General features: G+C 42.2%; 2 protein-coding genes across 3 annotated transcripts in view; both read right to left on the bottom strand.

Moving 5' to 3' along the window:
- LOC137638462 (putative leucine-rich repeat-containing protein DDB_G0290503) overlaps positions 1-8424 on the bottom strand; it is a 130653-nt gene extending 122229 nt beyond the window's left edge. Inside the window, exon 1 of the mRNA XM_068370534.1 lies at positions 8104-8424. Within this exon, the coding sequence (XP_068226635.1) occupies positions 8104-8106 (3 nt within the window). The 5' untranslated portion in view covers positions 8107-8424. The remainder of the gene's footprint in view (positions 1-8103) is intronic.
- A 2587-nt stretch (positions 8425-11011) lies between these two features.
- Positions 11012-17500, bottom strand: part of LOC137638464 (E3 ubiquitin-protein ligase TRIM13-like) — a 13925-nt gene continuing 7436 nt past the window's right edge. The window contains exons 2-3 of one of the 2 annotated variants that reach the window (XM_068370540.1): positions 12435-12638; positions 11012-11927 (exon numbers count right to left, since the gene is read on the bottom strand). In XM_068370540.1, the coding sequence (XP_068226641.1) occupies positions 11394-11927; positions 12435-12638 (738 nt within the window). In that variant the 3' untranslated portion in view covers positions 11012-11393. The other variant, XM_068370541.1, reaches the window with a different exon arrangement.

The raw sequence follows: 17500 nt of genomic DNA, 5'->3' as shown, positions 1-17500 counted from the left end.
AGCAGCAGGGGATTCAGCATTATGAAGCTTCATCTGTGGTGGATAATGTGGGAGGGTGGGCTGTGACACCCTAGCAGTACCAGCTGAACTCAGTTGAGTTCCTTGTTACGCTGGGAGGAACGTAGAGAGTAGAGGTCCCCTTTTTGTTTTTGTTTCTTTGTTGATGTCGGCTACCCCCCAAAACTGGGGGAAGTGCCTTGGTATATGTATGTATGTATAATATATATAATATATATATATATATATATATATATATATATATATATATATATATATTATAACATATATACATAATACATATATAATATATATATATATATATATATATATATATATATATATATATATATAATATATATATAATATATATATATATATATATATATATATATATATATATATATATATATATAATATATTTATATATAATATATATAATATATATATAATATATTTGTAATATATTTATATATATAATATGTTATTTTCATTAGTAAAATAAATTTTTGAATATACTTACCCGATGATCATGTAGCTGTCAACTCTGTTGCCCGACAGAAATCTACGGTCGGGATACGCCAGCGATCGCTATACAGGTGGGGGTGTACACAACAGCGCCATCTGTGAGCAGGTACTCAAGTACTTCTTGTCAACAAGAACTCAATTTTCTCCTCGGTCCACTGGTTCTCTATGGGGAGGAAGGGTGGGTCCTTAAATTCATGATCATCGGGTAAGTATATTCAAAAATTTATTTTACTAATGAAAATAACATTTTTCAATATTAATCTTACCCGATGATCATGTAGCTGATTCACACCCAGGGTGGTGGGTGGAGACCAGCATACATGTTAACAAAGAAGCTAAGTATCCCGTATTTCATTTTATTAGTTATTCAAAAATAACATAAAATAAATAAGTACCTGGTAAGGAAGACGACTTGAACCATTACTCTGCCTTTATTAAGTACGTCTTCCTTACTGAGCGTAGCGGTCCTCTTAGGATGCTGAACGACTCTTAGGTGCTGAAATATAAAGGGCTGCAACCCATACTAAAGGACCTCATCACAACCTTTAACCTCGGCGCTTCTCAAGAAAGAATTGACCACCCGCCAAATCAACAAGGATGCGGAAGGCTTCTTAGCCGACCGTACAACCCATAAAAAGTATTCAAGAGAAAGGTTAAAAAGGTTATGGGATTATGGGAATGTAGTGGCTGAGCCCCCGCCTACTACTGCATTCGTTGCTACGAATGGTCCCAGGGTGTAGCAGTTCTCGTAAAGAGACTGGACATCTTTGAGATAGAATGATGCGAACACTGACTTGCTTCTCCAATAGGTTGCATCCATAACACTCTGCAGAGAACGGTTCTGTTTGAAGGCCACTGAAGTAGCCACAGCTCTCACTTCATGTGTCCTTACCTTCAGCAAAGCAAGGTCTTCTTCCTTCAGATAAGAATGTGCTTCCCTAATCAGAAGCCTGATTTAGTAAGAAACTGAGTTCTTAGACATTGGAAGAGAAGGCTTCTTGATAGCACACCATAAGGCTTCTGATTGTCCTCGTAAAGGTTATGACCTTTTTAGATAGTACCTAAGAGCTCTAACTGGGCAAAGTACTCTCTCTAGTTCGTTCCCCACCAAGTTGGACAGGCTTGGGATCTCGAACGACTTAGGCCAAGGACGTGAAGGAAGCTCGTTTTAGCAAAAAACCGAGCTGCAAGGAACATGTAGCCGTTTCAGATGTGAAAACTATGTTCCTGCTGAAGGCGTGGATCTCACTTACTCTTTTAGCTGTTGCCAAGCACACGAGGAAAAGAGTTTTTAATGTGAGGTCCTTAAAAGAGGCTGATTGGAGAGGTTCAAATCTTGATGACATAAGGAACCTTAGGACCACGTCTAGATTCCAGCCTGGAGTGGACAACCGACGTTCCTTTGAGGTCTCAAAAGACCTAAGGAGGTCCTGTAGATCTTTGTTGGTGGAAAGATCCAAGCCTCTGTGGCGGAAAACCGCTGCCAACATACTTCTGTAACCCTTGATCGTAGGAGCTGAAAGGGATCTTACGTTCCTTAGATGTAACAGGAAGTCAGCAATCTGGGTTACAGTGGTACTGGTTGAGGAAACTGCATTGGCCTTGTACCAGCTTCGGAAGACTTCCCATTTAGACTGATAGACTCTGAGAGTGGATGTCCTCCTTGCTCTAGCAATCGCTCTGGCTGCCTCCTTCGAAAAGCCTCTAGCTCTTGAGAGTCTTTCGATAGTCTGAAGGCAGTCAGACGAAGAGCGTGGAGGTTAGGGTGTACCTTCTTTACGTGAGGTTGACGTAGAAGGTCCACTCCTAGAGGAAGAGTCCTGGGAATGTCGACCAGCCATTGCAGTACCTCTATGAACCATTCTCTCGCGGGCCAGAGGGGAGCAACCAACGTCAGCCGTGTCCCTTTGCGAGAGGCGAACTTCTGAAGTACCCTGTTGACAATTTTGAACGGCGGGAATGCATACAGGTCGAGATGGGACCAATCCAGCAGAAAAGCATCCACGTGAACTGCTGCTGGGTCTGGAATCGGAGAACAATACAACGGGAGCCTCTAGGTTATCGAGGTAGCGAACAGATCTATGGTTGGCTGACCCCACAGGGCCCAAAGTCTGCTGCAAACATTCTTGTGAAGGGTCCACTCTGTGGGGATGACCTGACCCTTCCGGCTGAGGCGATCTGCCATGACATTCATATCGCCCTGAATGAACCTCGTTACCAGCGTGAGCTTTCGATCTTTTGACCAGATGGGGAGGTCCCTTGCGATCTAGAACAACTTCCTCGAATGAGTCCCTCCCTGCTTGGAGATGTAAGCCAAGGCTGTGGTGTTGTCGGAGACCACCTCCACCACCTTGTTAAGCTGGAGGGAATTGAAGTTTATCAAGGCCAGATGAACCGCCAACAGCTCCTTGCAATTGATGTGAAGTGTCCTTGCTCCTGATTCCATGTTCCCGAGCATTCCTGTCCGTCCAAAGTCGCACCCCAGCCCGTGTCTGATGCGTCCGAGAAGAGACGGCGGTCGGGTTTCTGAACAGCCAAAGGTAGACCTTCCTTGAGAAGAAAGCTGTTCTTTCACCACGTTAAAGTGGACCTCATCTCTTCGGAAACAGGAACTGAGACCGTCTCTAGCGTCATGTCCTTTATCCAGTGAGCAGCTAGATAAAACTGAAGGAGGGGGAGGTGGAGTCTCCCTAACTCGATGAACAGGGCCAGCGATGAAAGTGTCCCTGTTAGACTCATCCACTACCTGACTGAGCATCGGTTCCTTCTCAGCATGCTCTGGATGCATTCTAGGGCTTGGTAGATCCTTGGGGCCGACGGAAAAGCCCGAAAAGCCCGAAAAGCTTGACTCTGAATCTCCATACCCAGGTAGACAATGGTCTGGGATGGGACGAGCTGGGACTCCTCTAAATTGACCAGGAGGCCCAGTTCCTTGGTCAGATCCATAGTCCATCTGAGATTCTCCAGACAGCGACGACTTGTGGGAGCTCTTAAAAGCCAGTTGTCTGACGGAGCCGGACACAAGATCATGGTACTGCTGCACAGTCTGTGAACTGTCAACCATGGGGAAGCGAGGAAGTACAGCGACAACCCGAAACTGTCTAGACTGTCTGGGTAGTACAGACAACTCCTTATCGGGTTGCTGAGGTTGTCGCACTGCGTCACAACAAGTCACCTCTGCTGGTTGTTGAACGTCTTCCCAGTGACACACTGACTCCGTAAACAAAAATCCTCTAACAAGGACTAAGCTTGGACTGCATGTCTTGCAACAAAGCTCAAGGTCTATGGGAGCAGGTGTGGCAACAGACGGGGTTAGCGACTGAAGCGGAACCATTACCCTCCCTGGAAGCAAGTTATGCTTAAATAAAAGTCCATAGGAGGCTAAGCAGCTTAAGGCTCCTCTCCAAATGACAGAGTCCTCAAGGGAATATCAGAAGGAGGGAGAATAGCACTTTCTCATCTACAGGAACCATATCCGAGAAAAGCTAAGTTCTCTCAGTGAGGGTTTCACTGGTGCAAAAGCAGCAGACCAGAAGGCAACGTTATGAAACTGCTTGACAGTCTTGTGAGTTGGCAACAACCAAAGATGTGTGATTGAGGAGCATGCGGTAAGGTATGCAGAGCATGCTGTAAGGTATGCAGAGCATGCTGTACGGTATGCAAAGCATGCTGTATGCAGAGCATGCTGTAAGGTATGCAGAGCATGCTGTAAGGTATGCAGAGCATGCTGTAAGGTATGCAGAGCATGCTGTGAGGTATGCAGAGCATGCATGGCATGCGGCTTATGCTGCATGGGATGAGGCTCATGCTGCATGGGATGAGGCTCATGCTGCATGGTATGAGGCTCATGCTGCATGGGATGAGGCTCATGCTGCATGGGATGAGGCTCATGCCGCATGGGTTGAGGAGGATGCCGCATAGCATGAGGCTCCTGCCTCATGGGTTGAGGAGGTTGCCGCATAGCATGAGGCTCATGCCTCATGGGTTGAGGAGGATGCCGCATAGCATGAGGCTCCTGCCTCATGGGTTGAGGAGGTTGCCGCATAGCATGAGGCTCATATAGCGTGAGGCTCCTGCCTCATGGGTTGAGGAGGTTGCCGCATAGCATGAGGCTCATGCCTCATGGGTTGAGGAGGATGCCGCATAGCATGAGGCTCCTGCCTCATGGGTTGAGGAGGTTGCCGCATAGTGCTGGAACCCGGCAACTCCCGATGCGGCAGCTCACGCATGAAAGCAGGAGGCGCAGCAAGAACATGCGTCTGGCAGGGTGGACTGCGCATCGGAGGTGGAGCTCTCACAGGTGGAGGGTGGGAGCAGGCAGCCGCAGTATCTGCTGAGCGCACAACCTCGACGGGTTGTAGGTTAACAGGCTGCATTGTCAACCTTCCAGCATGATACTCCTGTATGAAGGAGCAAGCTGAGACTGTATAGTCTGCAGCATGGACCACTAGGGTCTATGAAAGACAACAACAAACGGAGCTACTGTCCGTTGTGACTGAGGGTCTAAAACAGCTGGTGCGGCAACAGACGGAGTTACTGCCTGTTGCGGTACCACCTTGCCTCTCTGGGAGGTGTGCAGTTGTCGTACTGCAGCAAGTCCGAACTGACCCAGTGGCTACACCTAGGCCGTTGGACTTGCGCGGAAGGGACCGACTTGCACTTAAAAGCTGCAAGATTTGGTCCATGGTTTCTGCGAGAAACCTCTTCCGCAGACGAGGAATAAATGGGCTCTCTCGTCTTTGTGTGGGTGGGGTGATCACGTCGGCAACGTGTGTAGATACACCCGAAACCACGGAGGGAAACGTCTGTTCGTCGATCAAGGCCTGATGAACCCATAAGTCCTTCGACATTACTTCTCCCCCTGGGCTTGGGAGCTTGTAAGAGGTCCCAGACTAGGCGAACAACTGGCACGAACAGACGAACCCTCGAACGCAACACTGTAACACTTTGCGCTTATCACTTTATCACTTTTGATTTTCTGTTTGCACTTATTTCACTGAACTCGAAACTTTAAGTGGTTTGTACCTGAAACACGCAATCCTATCCTTCATTAAAAGGTAGTAATTGCGAAAACAGAATTACAATGTAACAGAAAAACATAATGAAAGATAAAGAATTCAGTGGCTGGAAAAGAGACTAAACACTAGATCAAATAAACTACGTTTAAAATCTCTCACCGCATAAAGCCTGGCAACAAGAATAAAACTCTAGAAACGTTTTACCTTCTTCCCCTATAGAGACTAGGGAGAAGAGCAAAAAAACGATAACAACGTTACCCGCTTGAACGAAACGTTTATTCTCCTCTCACTCCCTCCGTCTCTATCTCTCTCTCTCTCTCTTGACTTAGAACCTGAGAGATGAGCCCAATTATATATATCGTTAAAACATATTATTTGTTAAAGGAAAAAAACTGAAAGGTTTCCCAAATAAAAAGTTCCTTTATTAGAATTAAAACCATTTAAGCTAAGAAAGAATGAACAAAACGCTAGAATCGGTTTACTCTTACTGCAACGTGAAACCGTGAATACTCTCTCTCTATCGTAACGATAGAGCGCAAGTTGAACGTTCTGAACGTCAACAACTGCGGAGACAAAACAAAACGTTAGTTCAACTTTGAAAACAGTACGAGACTATCAAAGAAATTCTTTCAAAAACATTAACTTCGGTTCCAAGTAATGACCGCCTACTATTAGGAAAGGTCGCATATAAACAAACATAAAAATTAATTTTTATAAGTTTATAATAAATGGAAGTTAATCGAAGAGGCCTATAAAAGGCGGAGAGATATAAAATAAATCTATAACTTTGTTAAGCAAAATTAAGAAAGAGAGTCTATACTCTCTTCGACACCAACACTTCCGTCTAAGGGAAGGGTCGGCCATTTAAAAGTGAAAGAGAGTTCATACTCTCTTCGTCACCATAATTAAATCAAATTAATTCCAAAAGCTTGCTAAGCTAATGATAAAGCTTCCTGAATAGCGAAGGCTAAACTCTAGAGCAAATACATCACCGAATCGTGAACAATAACTCCAGAATCAACAGCGTATCCAAGTAGGTCTAGCCGGTGGCACGACAGAGGAAAAATTGAGTTCTTGTTGACAAGAAGTACTTGAGTACCTGCTCACAGATGGCGCTGTTGTGTACACCCCCACCTGTATAGCGATCGCTGGCGTATCCCGACCGTAGATTTCTGTCGGGCAACAGAGTTGACAGCTACATGATCATCGGGTAAGATTAATATTGAAATATATATATATATATATATATATATATATATATATATATATAATATATTTGTAATATATTTATATATATAATATATATATATATATATATATATATATATATATATATGTATATATATAATATATATATATATATATATATATATATATATATATATATATTATATATATATATATATATATATATATACAATACATATATATATATAATATATATATATATATATATATATATATATATATATATATATATATATATATGTATATATACATATATATATATATTACACTATATAAATCCATATCATGCAACCGAACCCTTGATGTTGGGATAACAGTGGAGAAGAAAATTATATATAATTCCACATTTTATATCTCTGGCTTTCTCCTATCCTCTAATTCTTAAAGGATACGGGACTATCTCTCTCTCTCTCTCTCTCTCTCTCTCTCTCTCTCTCTCTCTCTCTCAGATAATGGACAATAAGTTTGCCCTTCGCCTTCTTTGCGATAAAATGATAAGTTTTTCTTAGTATTCACAAGTTAACGGCAGACCCGGCTAGAGAGAGAGAGAGAGAGAGAGAGAGAGAGAGAGAGAGAGAGAGAGAGAGAGAGAGAGAGAGAGAGAGAGAGGACACAGTAGACTACTGTACTTCATTATGACTAATGAAATATAGTCAGAGTTTTTTAATTTTTTTTTCCTTATTTCCAAAAGTTCGACATTGCGTCAAAAGCAATGGAATTGCATAAATATACAACAGTTAATAATTAAAAATGCCTACATAAATGATTTCTTTAGAGCATTAAACAGTGAATCGGCAACATTTACCTTGCCAACGAAAACGTGCCAACTACCGCCACTAACGAGTTTCTCAATAAAGTTAATTACAAAAAATCGATTACTGATTATCGTTTCAATACTCACTGTTACTCTGGCGTCACAAAACAACAATTAAATGTAATCAAAATAAAAGTTGGGGAATTACTTCCAATAATAACTATCAAATATACTTTGAATAAATACGAATCGACAACAGTAAGCCCTATTGTTTACCAACACTAGCTCATGGCAAACGGTACTACTAAGCTTCTTGTCTTACAACGACATCAGATATTACTCTGTATTGAGTTTAACTTTAGAATTTACGAGAGAGAGAGAGAGAGAGAGAGAGAGAGAGAGAGAGAGAGAGAGAGAGAGAGAGATTCGTAATCAAGAAGTTTTCCGCCTATCTCACTGTCGACCTTGACAATATTCAAGTCTTAAATATGGAATATTAACGAAATATAAGATCAATGATTGAATAAGTTGATTATGAAGATACCACCAATTACTTACCATTATTCTGTATAAGATTTTACTCCTGATACTTATTTCTCACTCCGGATATCTAAGTTCTCAACGTCTCCTACTTGTAGACAGATACTGCCAATGCATACGCATCACTCATAACCTCACTGATAATAATCTAGTTCAAAGTTCACTCTTCCATCTTCAGAATGTTTGATACTCAATTTAATATTAAATTGTATTCCGGGACAAAATCACTAAGAGACACAGTTAGACACAAGTGAGATAGTGAACCAGGACACAAACACGGTCGACAGCTTTCAAAGTTCGTACACTAGCACTTAACTTTCTGGGAATGATCATCTGAGGGACCACCGGACCACGACTGGAGAGAAGGAAAAGTTGCCACCTTGTCAATAGATACCTACTTTATTCCTTCCATGTAACACATAATGCACATAAATCTTACGTTGTACATTGTACAGGTAACTTAATAGTGTTGCAATAATTGTCGAACAAACGTTGTCAACGTCCAACTAACCATGCAGCGAGTAAAACGATAAAATACTGAATTACTGAACGACAATGGCAACTGTCAGTGAGAAGTTCGTTGCCATGTTGACGCAATATCTATATGAAACATTCAATAACAAACTTCTTTCCCAAGTTATATTATTAGTTGTCCCTGGTCCCTAATTCCTAGATGAAAACTTCGCAAAATAAGTTTACGGCCACTCTATCCCATTATAGATATAATAGGGATAGTTTTTACCATGATGATCAAGTGTCTGTTGCAGAGATTAAAACCATGTAATGAATTTTATTTCCTTAACAATAAGTCTCTTGATAGTTTATATATGACAGATCTATTTTAATGTTTTACCAGTCTGATGATGTTTTACATTCATTATCCTCTCCTTTCTGGGCTATTTTTTCCTGTTGGAGCCCTTGGGCTTGTGGTGGCCTGTTGGTAACATCCTTGCCTTGTGATTGCAAGATTGGGGTTCGAGTCACGCTCAAACTCGTTAGTTCCGTTGGTCGCTGCAACCTAACCATCCTTGAGAGCTAAGGATATGGGTTTTGGGGGGAGCCTCTAGGTATATCTGCTGAGTCATCAGCAGCCACTGCCTGGCCCTCTATGGTCCTAGCCTGGGTGGAGAGGGTGCTTAGGCGCTGATGATCAAGTATTAATGAGTTTGGAAAGATCTTTCTGGAATCAATGATTTGATAGATGTAAATGGGGCGGGAGTGAGATGTTTTCTTAGCTGATAGGAAAGGTGGGTGGAAGAGGAGCGAGGACAAATAGCTAACTACCCATGTAGGGACTAGTTTGTAAAGTTAAGTATTAGGAAAACGTTTTTCCTGTAGGAATACACTGATATCTTTTTCGATTAAAGAAAGAATGATAATTCACTATCATTTATGTAAATCACAATAGCATGTCTTTATAAAGTAATTACTGATTTATGTTAGTATTATCTTATTTTAATCCTCTGGAAAAGGGCCTCAATGAATTCACGCCATATCTCTTTCCTGTGCCATCTCTCTAAGCCCAACCGAACTCTCAGATCCAACCTACAAATTGTCATCAGCCACGTTTCTCTTGGTCTACCAAGCCTCCTCTTCTGCCCAGCGGTTTCCATTCAGGTATATCATGGACTAACTCATCTTAACATCTTAAAATATGCCCCATCCATCTCCTTCTTGATAATCTATAGTCAATTCTTTTTAGTGAGGCATATTTGCACCGACTCGCAGGGGTGCCCTTTTAGCTCGGAAAAGTTTCCTGATCGCTGATTGGTAGGACAAGACAACTCTAATCAATCAGAGAGCAGAAACGTTTCTGAGCTAAAAGGGCACTGCTGCGAGTCGGTGCAAATGCGCCTCATTAAAATACATTGAGTAAAACTATATTGGTCATATTGGGCACCAATGCCACCTCACGAATTGCTGCATTTGTTATGTGCTGCTGGCATTTGATTCCAAAAATCCTTCTCAGTGATTTATTCATAAAGGCGAGATATTTTGCATCAGTTGTTACAGTGCTGTACCATGACTGGTGACCATAATTTAATTTCAATCTTATCGTTCAATTAGTTAATTATACATGTTGCATAAGATTTTTCATAGTTCTGACCGTCCATTACATTCAGATCTTCCTGGACAGTTCCTTCCTGTTTGTAATACTAGGCATGCAATTAATTCTAATTGTCAGGCCTTCTGCATCATGAGGCTCAAAACTAAACAATATTCTAGAAGTTTTATTACAGCTGTGACCAAGTTGTGGAATGATCTTCCTAATCGGGTAGATGAATCAGTAGAACTTATAAAAGTTCAAAGTTGCAGCAATGTTTTCATGTTGAACAGGCTGATATAAATCTTTTTATAGTTATATATGAATTATCTGCTATGTTGTTGTTAATTTTTTTTAATATTTTGTTTTAATTTTTCATTACCTCTTATATATTTTATTTATTTCCTTGTTCCCTTTCCTCACCGGGATACTTTTCCCTGTTATAGCCCTTGGGGTTATAGCATCTTGCTTTTCCAACTAGGGTTGTAGCTTGGCTAGTAATAACAACAATAATAATAATAATAATAATAATAATAATAATAATATGAGACTATTATCAATTCATATTTCAAAAGATAAAAAAAAAATAGGGAAACAAAATCATTTTTCTTATATCCTATTTTTTCCCACAAATCACTACTATAAGGCATTGAAGGATAAAAATAAAGCATAAATATAATTTTTTATTGATCAGTGATATTTCCCATTTGTGATGAAAATAATAACGAAACTGGATAAAGAGGAAAACTCATTAAAAGTTAGTGATAACCAGACCAAATGAAATGGTAAAATTAAACAGGCTAAAATAATTGTAAAATTAAATATTCTTGAACAATGCAACATGCATCAACATATTTTTGTCTTTACATTCATCTAGGCCTAACTATAAAATAAATTTGAATTGGCTAGTATTCCAGTTAAATGGTATACTTAGACCTGAATATATATTTAAAACAGTTTTAAACTTTTCCAATGCGATGCAATGCGAATAGATTGGCCTCTTATAAACAAGGGGACCACGGGCTCTTGCGTTGGCAGCCCGTAAGTGGGATAATCTCGTGAAAGTGGCAAATCAGGAACACAGAGGACGGACAGGATGATTATGGGTTGGAGCAGCATGACGACCGAGGCTGGAGTCAGGAAGCTCAGTTGAGGGGCACTACAAAGAAGACATGGCCTCCCTAAACCCAGTTCCTCTTCTGTCCTAGAAAAATTTCTTTTTTCTTATTATAGGTCCTATAGCGACTTAATCCTTTTAAAAAGTTCAGAAACAAAATACATGACCGCAGTCCACTATCTTAATTTCCTTGAAATTTGGATAAAGCCTGATGGCATCTTTCAACACTTGGAGCCCTTCCTCCACCACGCCTAAGCGATCTCGAGGCTTCCATGTGGATTTTTCTTTAAGGAAAATGTAAAATCGCGAAATATCTTCGTCGTCTAGGTTTTCGTCGAACCAACCTCTTACGTCTCCCTCCCTTGCTTGTGTATTCTTATATATATCCTTCTCACTTTCCTTCTCCCAGTCCACCCCTAACAACACTGGTCTAGCGGTAGTTCTGTCTTCTACTACATAATCTCCAAATCCAACATTTTCACCAGGTTCCCCCTGGTTCCCTATACCAAAGATCGATGAGTTGGCGTAAGAGGGTCCCAGATCTCCTGCACACATGTGGAGGAAATTGAGGGCCAGATTACCCTCATCTATTACTTTAATAATCATTCTCCCGAGGAATCTGCCGTCAGTTCCTAGATCCAGGAACACCCTTCGCGAGGTCTTTGGCATCAGGGATTCAAACTGTCGTGCAAAATGATAAGGAAAATAATAATGATAATAGTAATAATGATGTTAATAGAATATATTGCAAAAATGGGTGCTAGTACAGCTTGTATTCTACAAAGCTTTTAATAGTATACTAAGCAATTACAAGCGAAGCGTACCACGGCGGAGCAAAGATCATTTGATAAATTCTAGGTAATTATGGTACTTTAATTTCTACTAGTAATTGATTCAAGTCTTTCGAAGTTGAGTCAACTAGTAAGTGATCTTAAAATTCTTTTAAACTCGCGAGTCTTTAATTAGAGGTTAGGATATAAGCTGCATTAGCTTGTCAAAACGGTAGGAAAAGAAAATTTGAGCAGAATGTAAAGTATATTAGCACCCAAATATTCCTTAAAGGTAGCCTTTGACCTTGTTCAACTTACTTTGTTAATTTATCCATGATTTTGTGATTACACAATTTAAGCTAACATACACAAATCTCCCTCTTATCAAATCAAACACAAGACATTGGCATGAACTTACTTTTATAGCACAATTGGTTACTTGTGTATCTCCTTCCTCAAGATGCCCCATAAAGACCCTGTTCTTAGAGCCAATCTTAACAATACCAATTCTATGTCGGCCCTCCAACGGCTTCACAGCTAACACCTTAGGAAGGTCTTCTTCAACTATTTTATCTATTTCCTCTGCAACATTTCTTAGATTTGTTTGCATTTTTATGATATCTTGTTGGAAATATCAAAGAGCGCAGGTTACAGAGAATATAAAAAAGTTAGCATTTGCAGCACAGAAGTGAATAGGTAATTATTAATAGTAAGCCTACTATGGTTTATATGGCTTGAAATGTGAAATACAGAAAATTTGATAATTAAACATTCAGAAAACAAAATGTATAACAGAGGTGGAGAAAACTAAAAGTTGATCAGAAATGCTAGATCGTCATGGAAAAATCCTTTGATGAGAGCATTATTTCAATGTTTAGGTAACAATTTGAAACTGCAATATGCCACAAAAAAGTCATAAAATTAAAAATTGTCCTATCCCATATTTTAGGTTAATAGAATACGAGAGACAGAAGTCACCTTCACAATATAACCAGTTTTTTGTTCGTTCTCCCGAAAAAGCTCTTTGATTTCCAATACTTTTGCCTGAACATTATGTAGATCATCTATTGAATTGTCCATAATGGCTCCAGCTGAAGTAAAGTCTTCTGCCGCTTTCAGTCTTGCATCATAGCCTTTAAATCGTCTTACATCTTCATCTATAACATCACACTTCTTCTTCAGCTGTTTGATGTTTTCATCAATCGTATACAGAATATCTCTATTAAAAGTTTCTATCTCATTCAGCTTCTCTTTGAGTCCCACAATTACTTTGTCAGCTTGAAGGATGTCACTGTTCATCCTCATAAGGATAAAAATATCATGCATCATTTGAGACGTTACTTCATTGCAGTTAGCAATGGGTTTCGTAAAAAATAATTCTCTTGAATCATTATCAAAATTTCCAAATGACATCCCTGGTCCCCTGGAAGAAATCTTCGGTTCTTTATGAAAGGACAAAAAGTGCTTAGCAGCTTCTAAGACAGTTCTGTTGAACAGCAAGTCATCGGTTGAACTGGCTGTGAATTCTTCCCTGCAGAAAGGACAAGCTTTTGTCTGGTTGGAGACAATCTCCTCGATGCATCGGCAACAAAATGTGTGGGAACAAGGAAGAATCTTGGGGTAATGTTCTTCACTGAATGGATTGGTGCAAACCCCACACTCGAGGACACTCGAATCCTGTAAAAGACATAAAAATCCCAAATATGTATGTATGTATGTATGTATGTATGCATGTATGTTTATATATATATATATATATATATATATATATATATATATATATATATATATATATATATATATATATATATATATGATAAATGTTTGCACATTCAGATGTGTTTTTCATATTCAAATAAGCCATATATTTTTGATACATTAATGTCTGGATTCTCTTAACGACCTCGGGATCAGAGCTTTAGGCAAAATCACACAAAGACAAGAGCTTGTGACCGGCCGGGAATCGAACCCTGGTCTCTACAAGTTTGCCGGACAAGGGTTCGATTCCCGGTTGGTCACAAGCTCTTGTCTTTGTGTGATTTCGCCTGGGGCTCTGATCCCGAGGTCGTTAAGAGAATCCAGACACTAATGTATCAAAAATATATGGCTTATTTTCTAACATACATACCACGTTCCAACAGTAGATTATTCTGACTTCGGTGCTTCCCGACTAAAGATTTCCCTCCCCCAACTGGCCATATCCCCCGAACCCTCCCTTCTTAAGTGCGCAACATTGACCTCTCGTTATTCCAAACATGCCTTAGAGGGATGCTACACGCTACCTTACAGGTCGCCGTTAACCATTCTGCTCTGGTTCCAAGGAAAAGGGGCATATGATAGCTGGGTCTATAGCAGGGATGGATGGGGGGCAATTACATTATTGAGACGTGGTAAGTATATTAAAAAAAATAAAATTTTCTTAAAAAATTGTCATTTGCTCCAACACGAATCCTTACAATGTCCTAATAATAGGAGCCTCAAAATTAGGAGGCAGGAAAATAGACCATTTAAGAGGTGAGAGAGCTGGAGAGTGGGGTTCAGGCCTGTCAGGGAAAAGCAAAAGGGTATTAAGCAAAGTAGGTTAACTAGGTAACACTCATCCAGGGGACATCTTTCCATGGCAGGCTAAGGGGATAGGGGTTGCGATGCTCTACCCCTCGCCATCCCATGCGGACTGTAACGCGTGTAGCTGCCCTTAGATCCTCTGCTGGGTGACCATAACGGGAGCGAGCTTGAACCCCCTCTGGGACTTGTGGGAGCAGTCTTTAAGGTAGTGGGCAGTGAAAGTTGACAGTCTCGTACGTATACCTGCCCTCAGCAGCTAGCCAACCGCCACGTTCCTCTCAAATGCCAACAATGTGGCGATGCCCCGGATGTTGTGAGGCTTCACGGACCTGGGGGAGGGTTTTTCCTTCGTCAGGTACGCCCTTTGAATCGTCTCCCGGAGCAAGAAGATCGTATTCTTTGAGACTGCCTTCTTCACTCTGCCCGTCATCAAGAACAGTCTCCTGATAGCTGGTCGGAGGGCGGAGGTACTCGAGAGATATTTCTGCACCGCCCTCACTGGGCAATTTTTCCTGGGAATAGCCCGGATAGATAACTCTTTGAAGCGGGGTTATCTACTGCCGGGTTCTGCCTCTTTGCCACAAAGGAGGGAACGAATTTGAAGATCAACTCCTTCCACCCGTGAAAGAGGGAGACCTCAGCTAAGAGCCTGTGGAGTTCGCCCATCCTCTTGGCTGAAGACAGGCTGAGGAGGAACACCCTCTTTAGGGTCAATTCATTGTCAGTAATTTGTCTCAGAGGCTTGAATCCTGGATTCTTCAAGGAGTTGAGGAATTTTGGTAATGTCCCGGGAGGGTGCATTGATGGGCAGGACTGCTCGAACCCTTTTATCAGCATTGAGAGGCGCTTGGAGGCTCTTAGGTTCAAGCCCTTGAGAAGGATTACCTGGCCCAGGGCCACTCGGAATCCCTTTACTGCTGGTACTGACACGCACCAGTCAAATAGAAGGTGTACTAGGAATTCCGCCATGACCAGGATTGAGGCCTTGAGGGACTGAACGTCCTCTTTGTCGCACCATTTGCCAAAGGTTGTCCATGTCGCCTGGTATATGGCTTTCGAGGATTGCCTTAGATTCGAGGTCATCTGTGTGGCTGCTCTCTTCTCAGCAAACTCAGGATAGTCTCCATGCGTCAAGAGAGAGGTTTTGGAGGCCTTCGTGGAAATTCTGGAAGTAAGCTGGTCTTAGTAGGTCTCGTCGTAGAAGCAGGGGCCACAGGGGTTCCATTGCCAAGGACCTCAGGTCCGTGAACTACTCCTTTATGGGCTACCACGGGGCTATCAGGATCATCTTTGTCTGCTTTGCCCCTGAAGCCGGTTCAAGGTCTGTCGCAGAAGGGTAAATGGGGGGAAGGTCTACTCGTCAAGGACATCCCACAGATGTTGGAACGGATCTTCCAGAGATGCTGCTGGGTCCGGCACTGGGAAACAAAAGACCGGCAGCTCCACGTTCAGTTTTGTTGCGAAGAAGTCCAGGCAGTTCTCTAACAACACCCTTGCTACCACCGGATGACGGGACCATTCCCCGGTAACACTTGACCCTTCCTGCTGAGACCATCTGCGATTACGTTCCTTTTTCCCGGGAAGTACCTGGCCATCAGAGAGATGGCATTAACTTCGGCATAGGATAAGATTGTTACTGCTAGGATGTGGATCCAGCAGGGGTGCAGGCCGCCCTGTTCCTTGACCTGTGCGACGATGGTGGCATTGTCACTCATCAGGGCCACCCTTCTCCCCACTAATGATCTTCCCAAGACACCGAGAGCCTTCTGTCCTGCCAACAGCTCAAGTTCATTTATATGGAGGGTCTGCTCTTCAAGGCCCAACGGGCTGCGGCCATTCTGTCTGGCAGGTGGGCTCCCAATCCCTCCCCGGATGCGTCCGTGAACAGATGTAATTCCGGAGGAGGATCCAGTAGTAATACCCCCGCTCAGGTGTTCCTTAGGTCCAACCACCACTGGATTGCCTCCCTGCTTGACTGGGATGGGGGAAGCTTTGTTGACGGACACTGGATTGCTAGGCCCTGTATCTCTTTCAGGTCGCACTGGGCTGGTCGTAGCATCAACCTTCCCTTGGGCATGAGCTTCTCCAGGGACACCAGGTGGCCTACCAATCTCTGCCACTCTTGTAACGACGCCGATTTCTGCCTGATGAAAGGCTTCGCCATGCTTTCCAGATTCCCGATCTTCTACTTCATCAGGAAGGCTCTGGCTTGTACAGAGCATATTTTCATGCCCAGGTACACTGTCCTCGTGGATAGAGAGGGTTTCGATTTCACCCAGTAGAACGCCACCCCCAGTTCCGTGCAGATGAACACTAACTCGTCCCTTTGCTCTGACAACTGCTCCCTGGACTCCGAGAGGAGTAACCAGTTGTCGAGATATCTCAACAGTCTTATCCCTTTCTTGTGGGCCCACTTGGAGATCAGGAAAAAGATTCTTGTGAAGACCTGAGGCACGGTCGATAGGCCAAAAGCAGAGAGTGAGGAACTGGAAGATTTCTTCTCCCCACTTGAACCTGAGGAACTTCCTACTGGATGGGTGCACTGGGATCTGGAAATATGCATCTTTTGAGGTCTAGGGATAGCATGATGTCCACTTCCTTGATAGCTGCTAGGACCGTTCTGGCCGTTTCCATCTTGAACGTGCTCTTGGCTACAAAAAGGTTGAAGGCTGTAAGATCTATGACTGGACGCCATCTACCTGACGCCTTCTTCACCAGGAACAGACGGCTGAAGAAGCCCGGCTAGTCAGGGGGCCCTGCCTGAATGGCCCTTTTTAATAGGCTTTCCAACGTGTTTCTAATTTGGGGTGCAGGGAGGAGATCTCGAGTCCTGATATCAAAGGAGTGGGACCCTTGAAGGGGATACAGTAACCTTCCCTCAACTTGAACCTTCCACTGATCTGCCCCTTCCTTTGACCA

Source organism: Palaemon carinicauda, chromosome 3 (assembly GCF_036898095.1).
Source record: "Palaemon carinicauda isolate YSFRI2023 chromosome 3, ASM3689809v2, whole genome shotgun sequence".
In the NCBI taxonomy this organism is placed as follows: domain Eukaryota; kingdom Metazoa; phylum Arthropoda; class Malacostraca; order Decapoda; family Palaemonidae; genus Palaemon; species Palaemon carinicauda.
The sequence above is the reverse complement of the archived record's forward strand: the minus strand, read 5'-3'. Positions and strand labels throughout refer to the sequence as shown.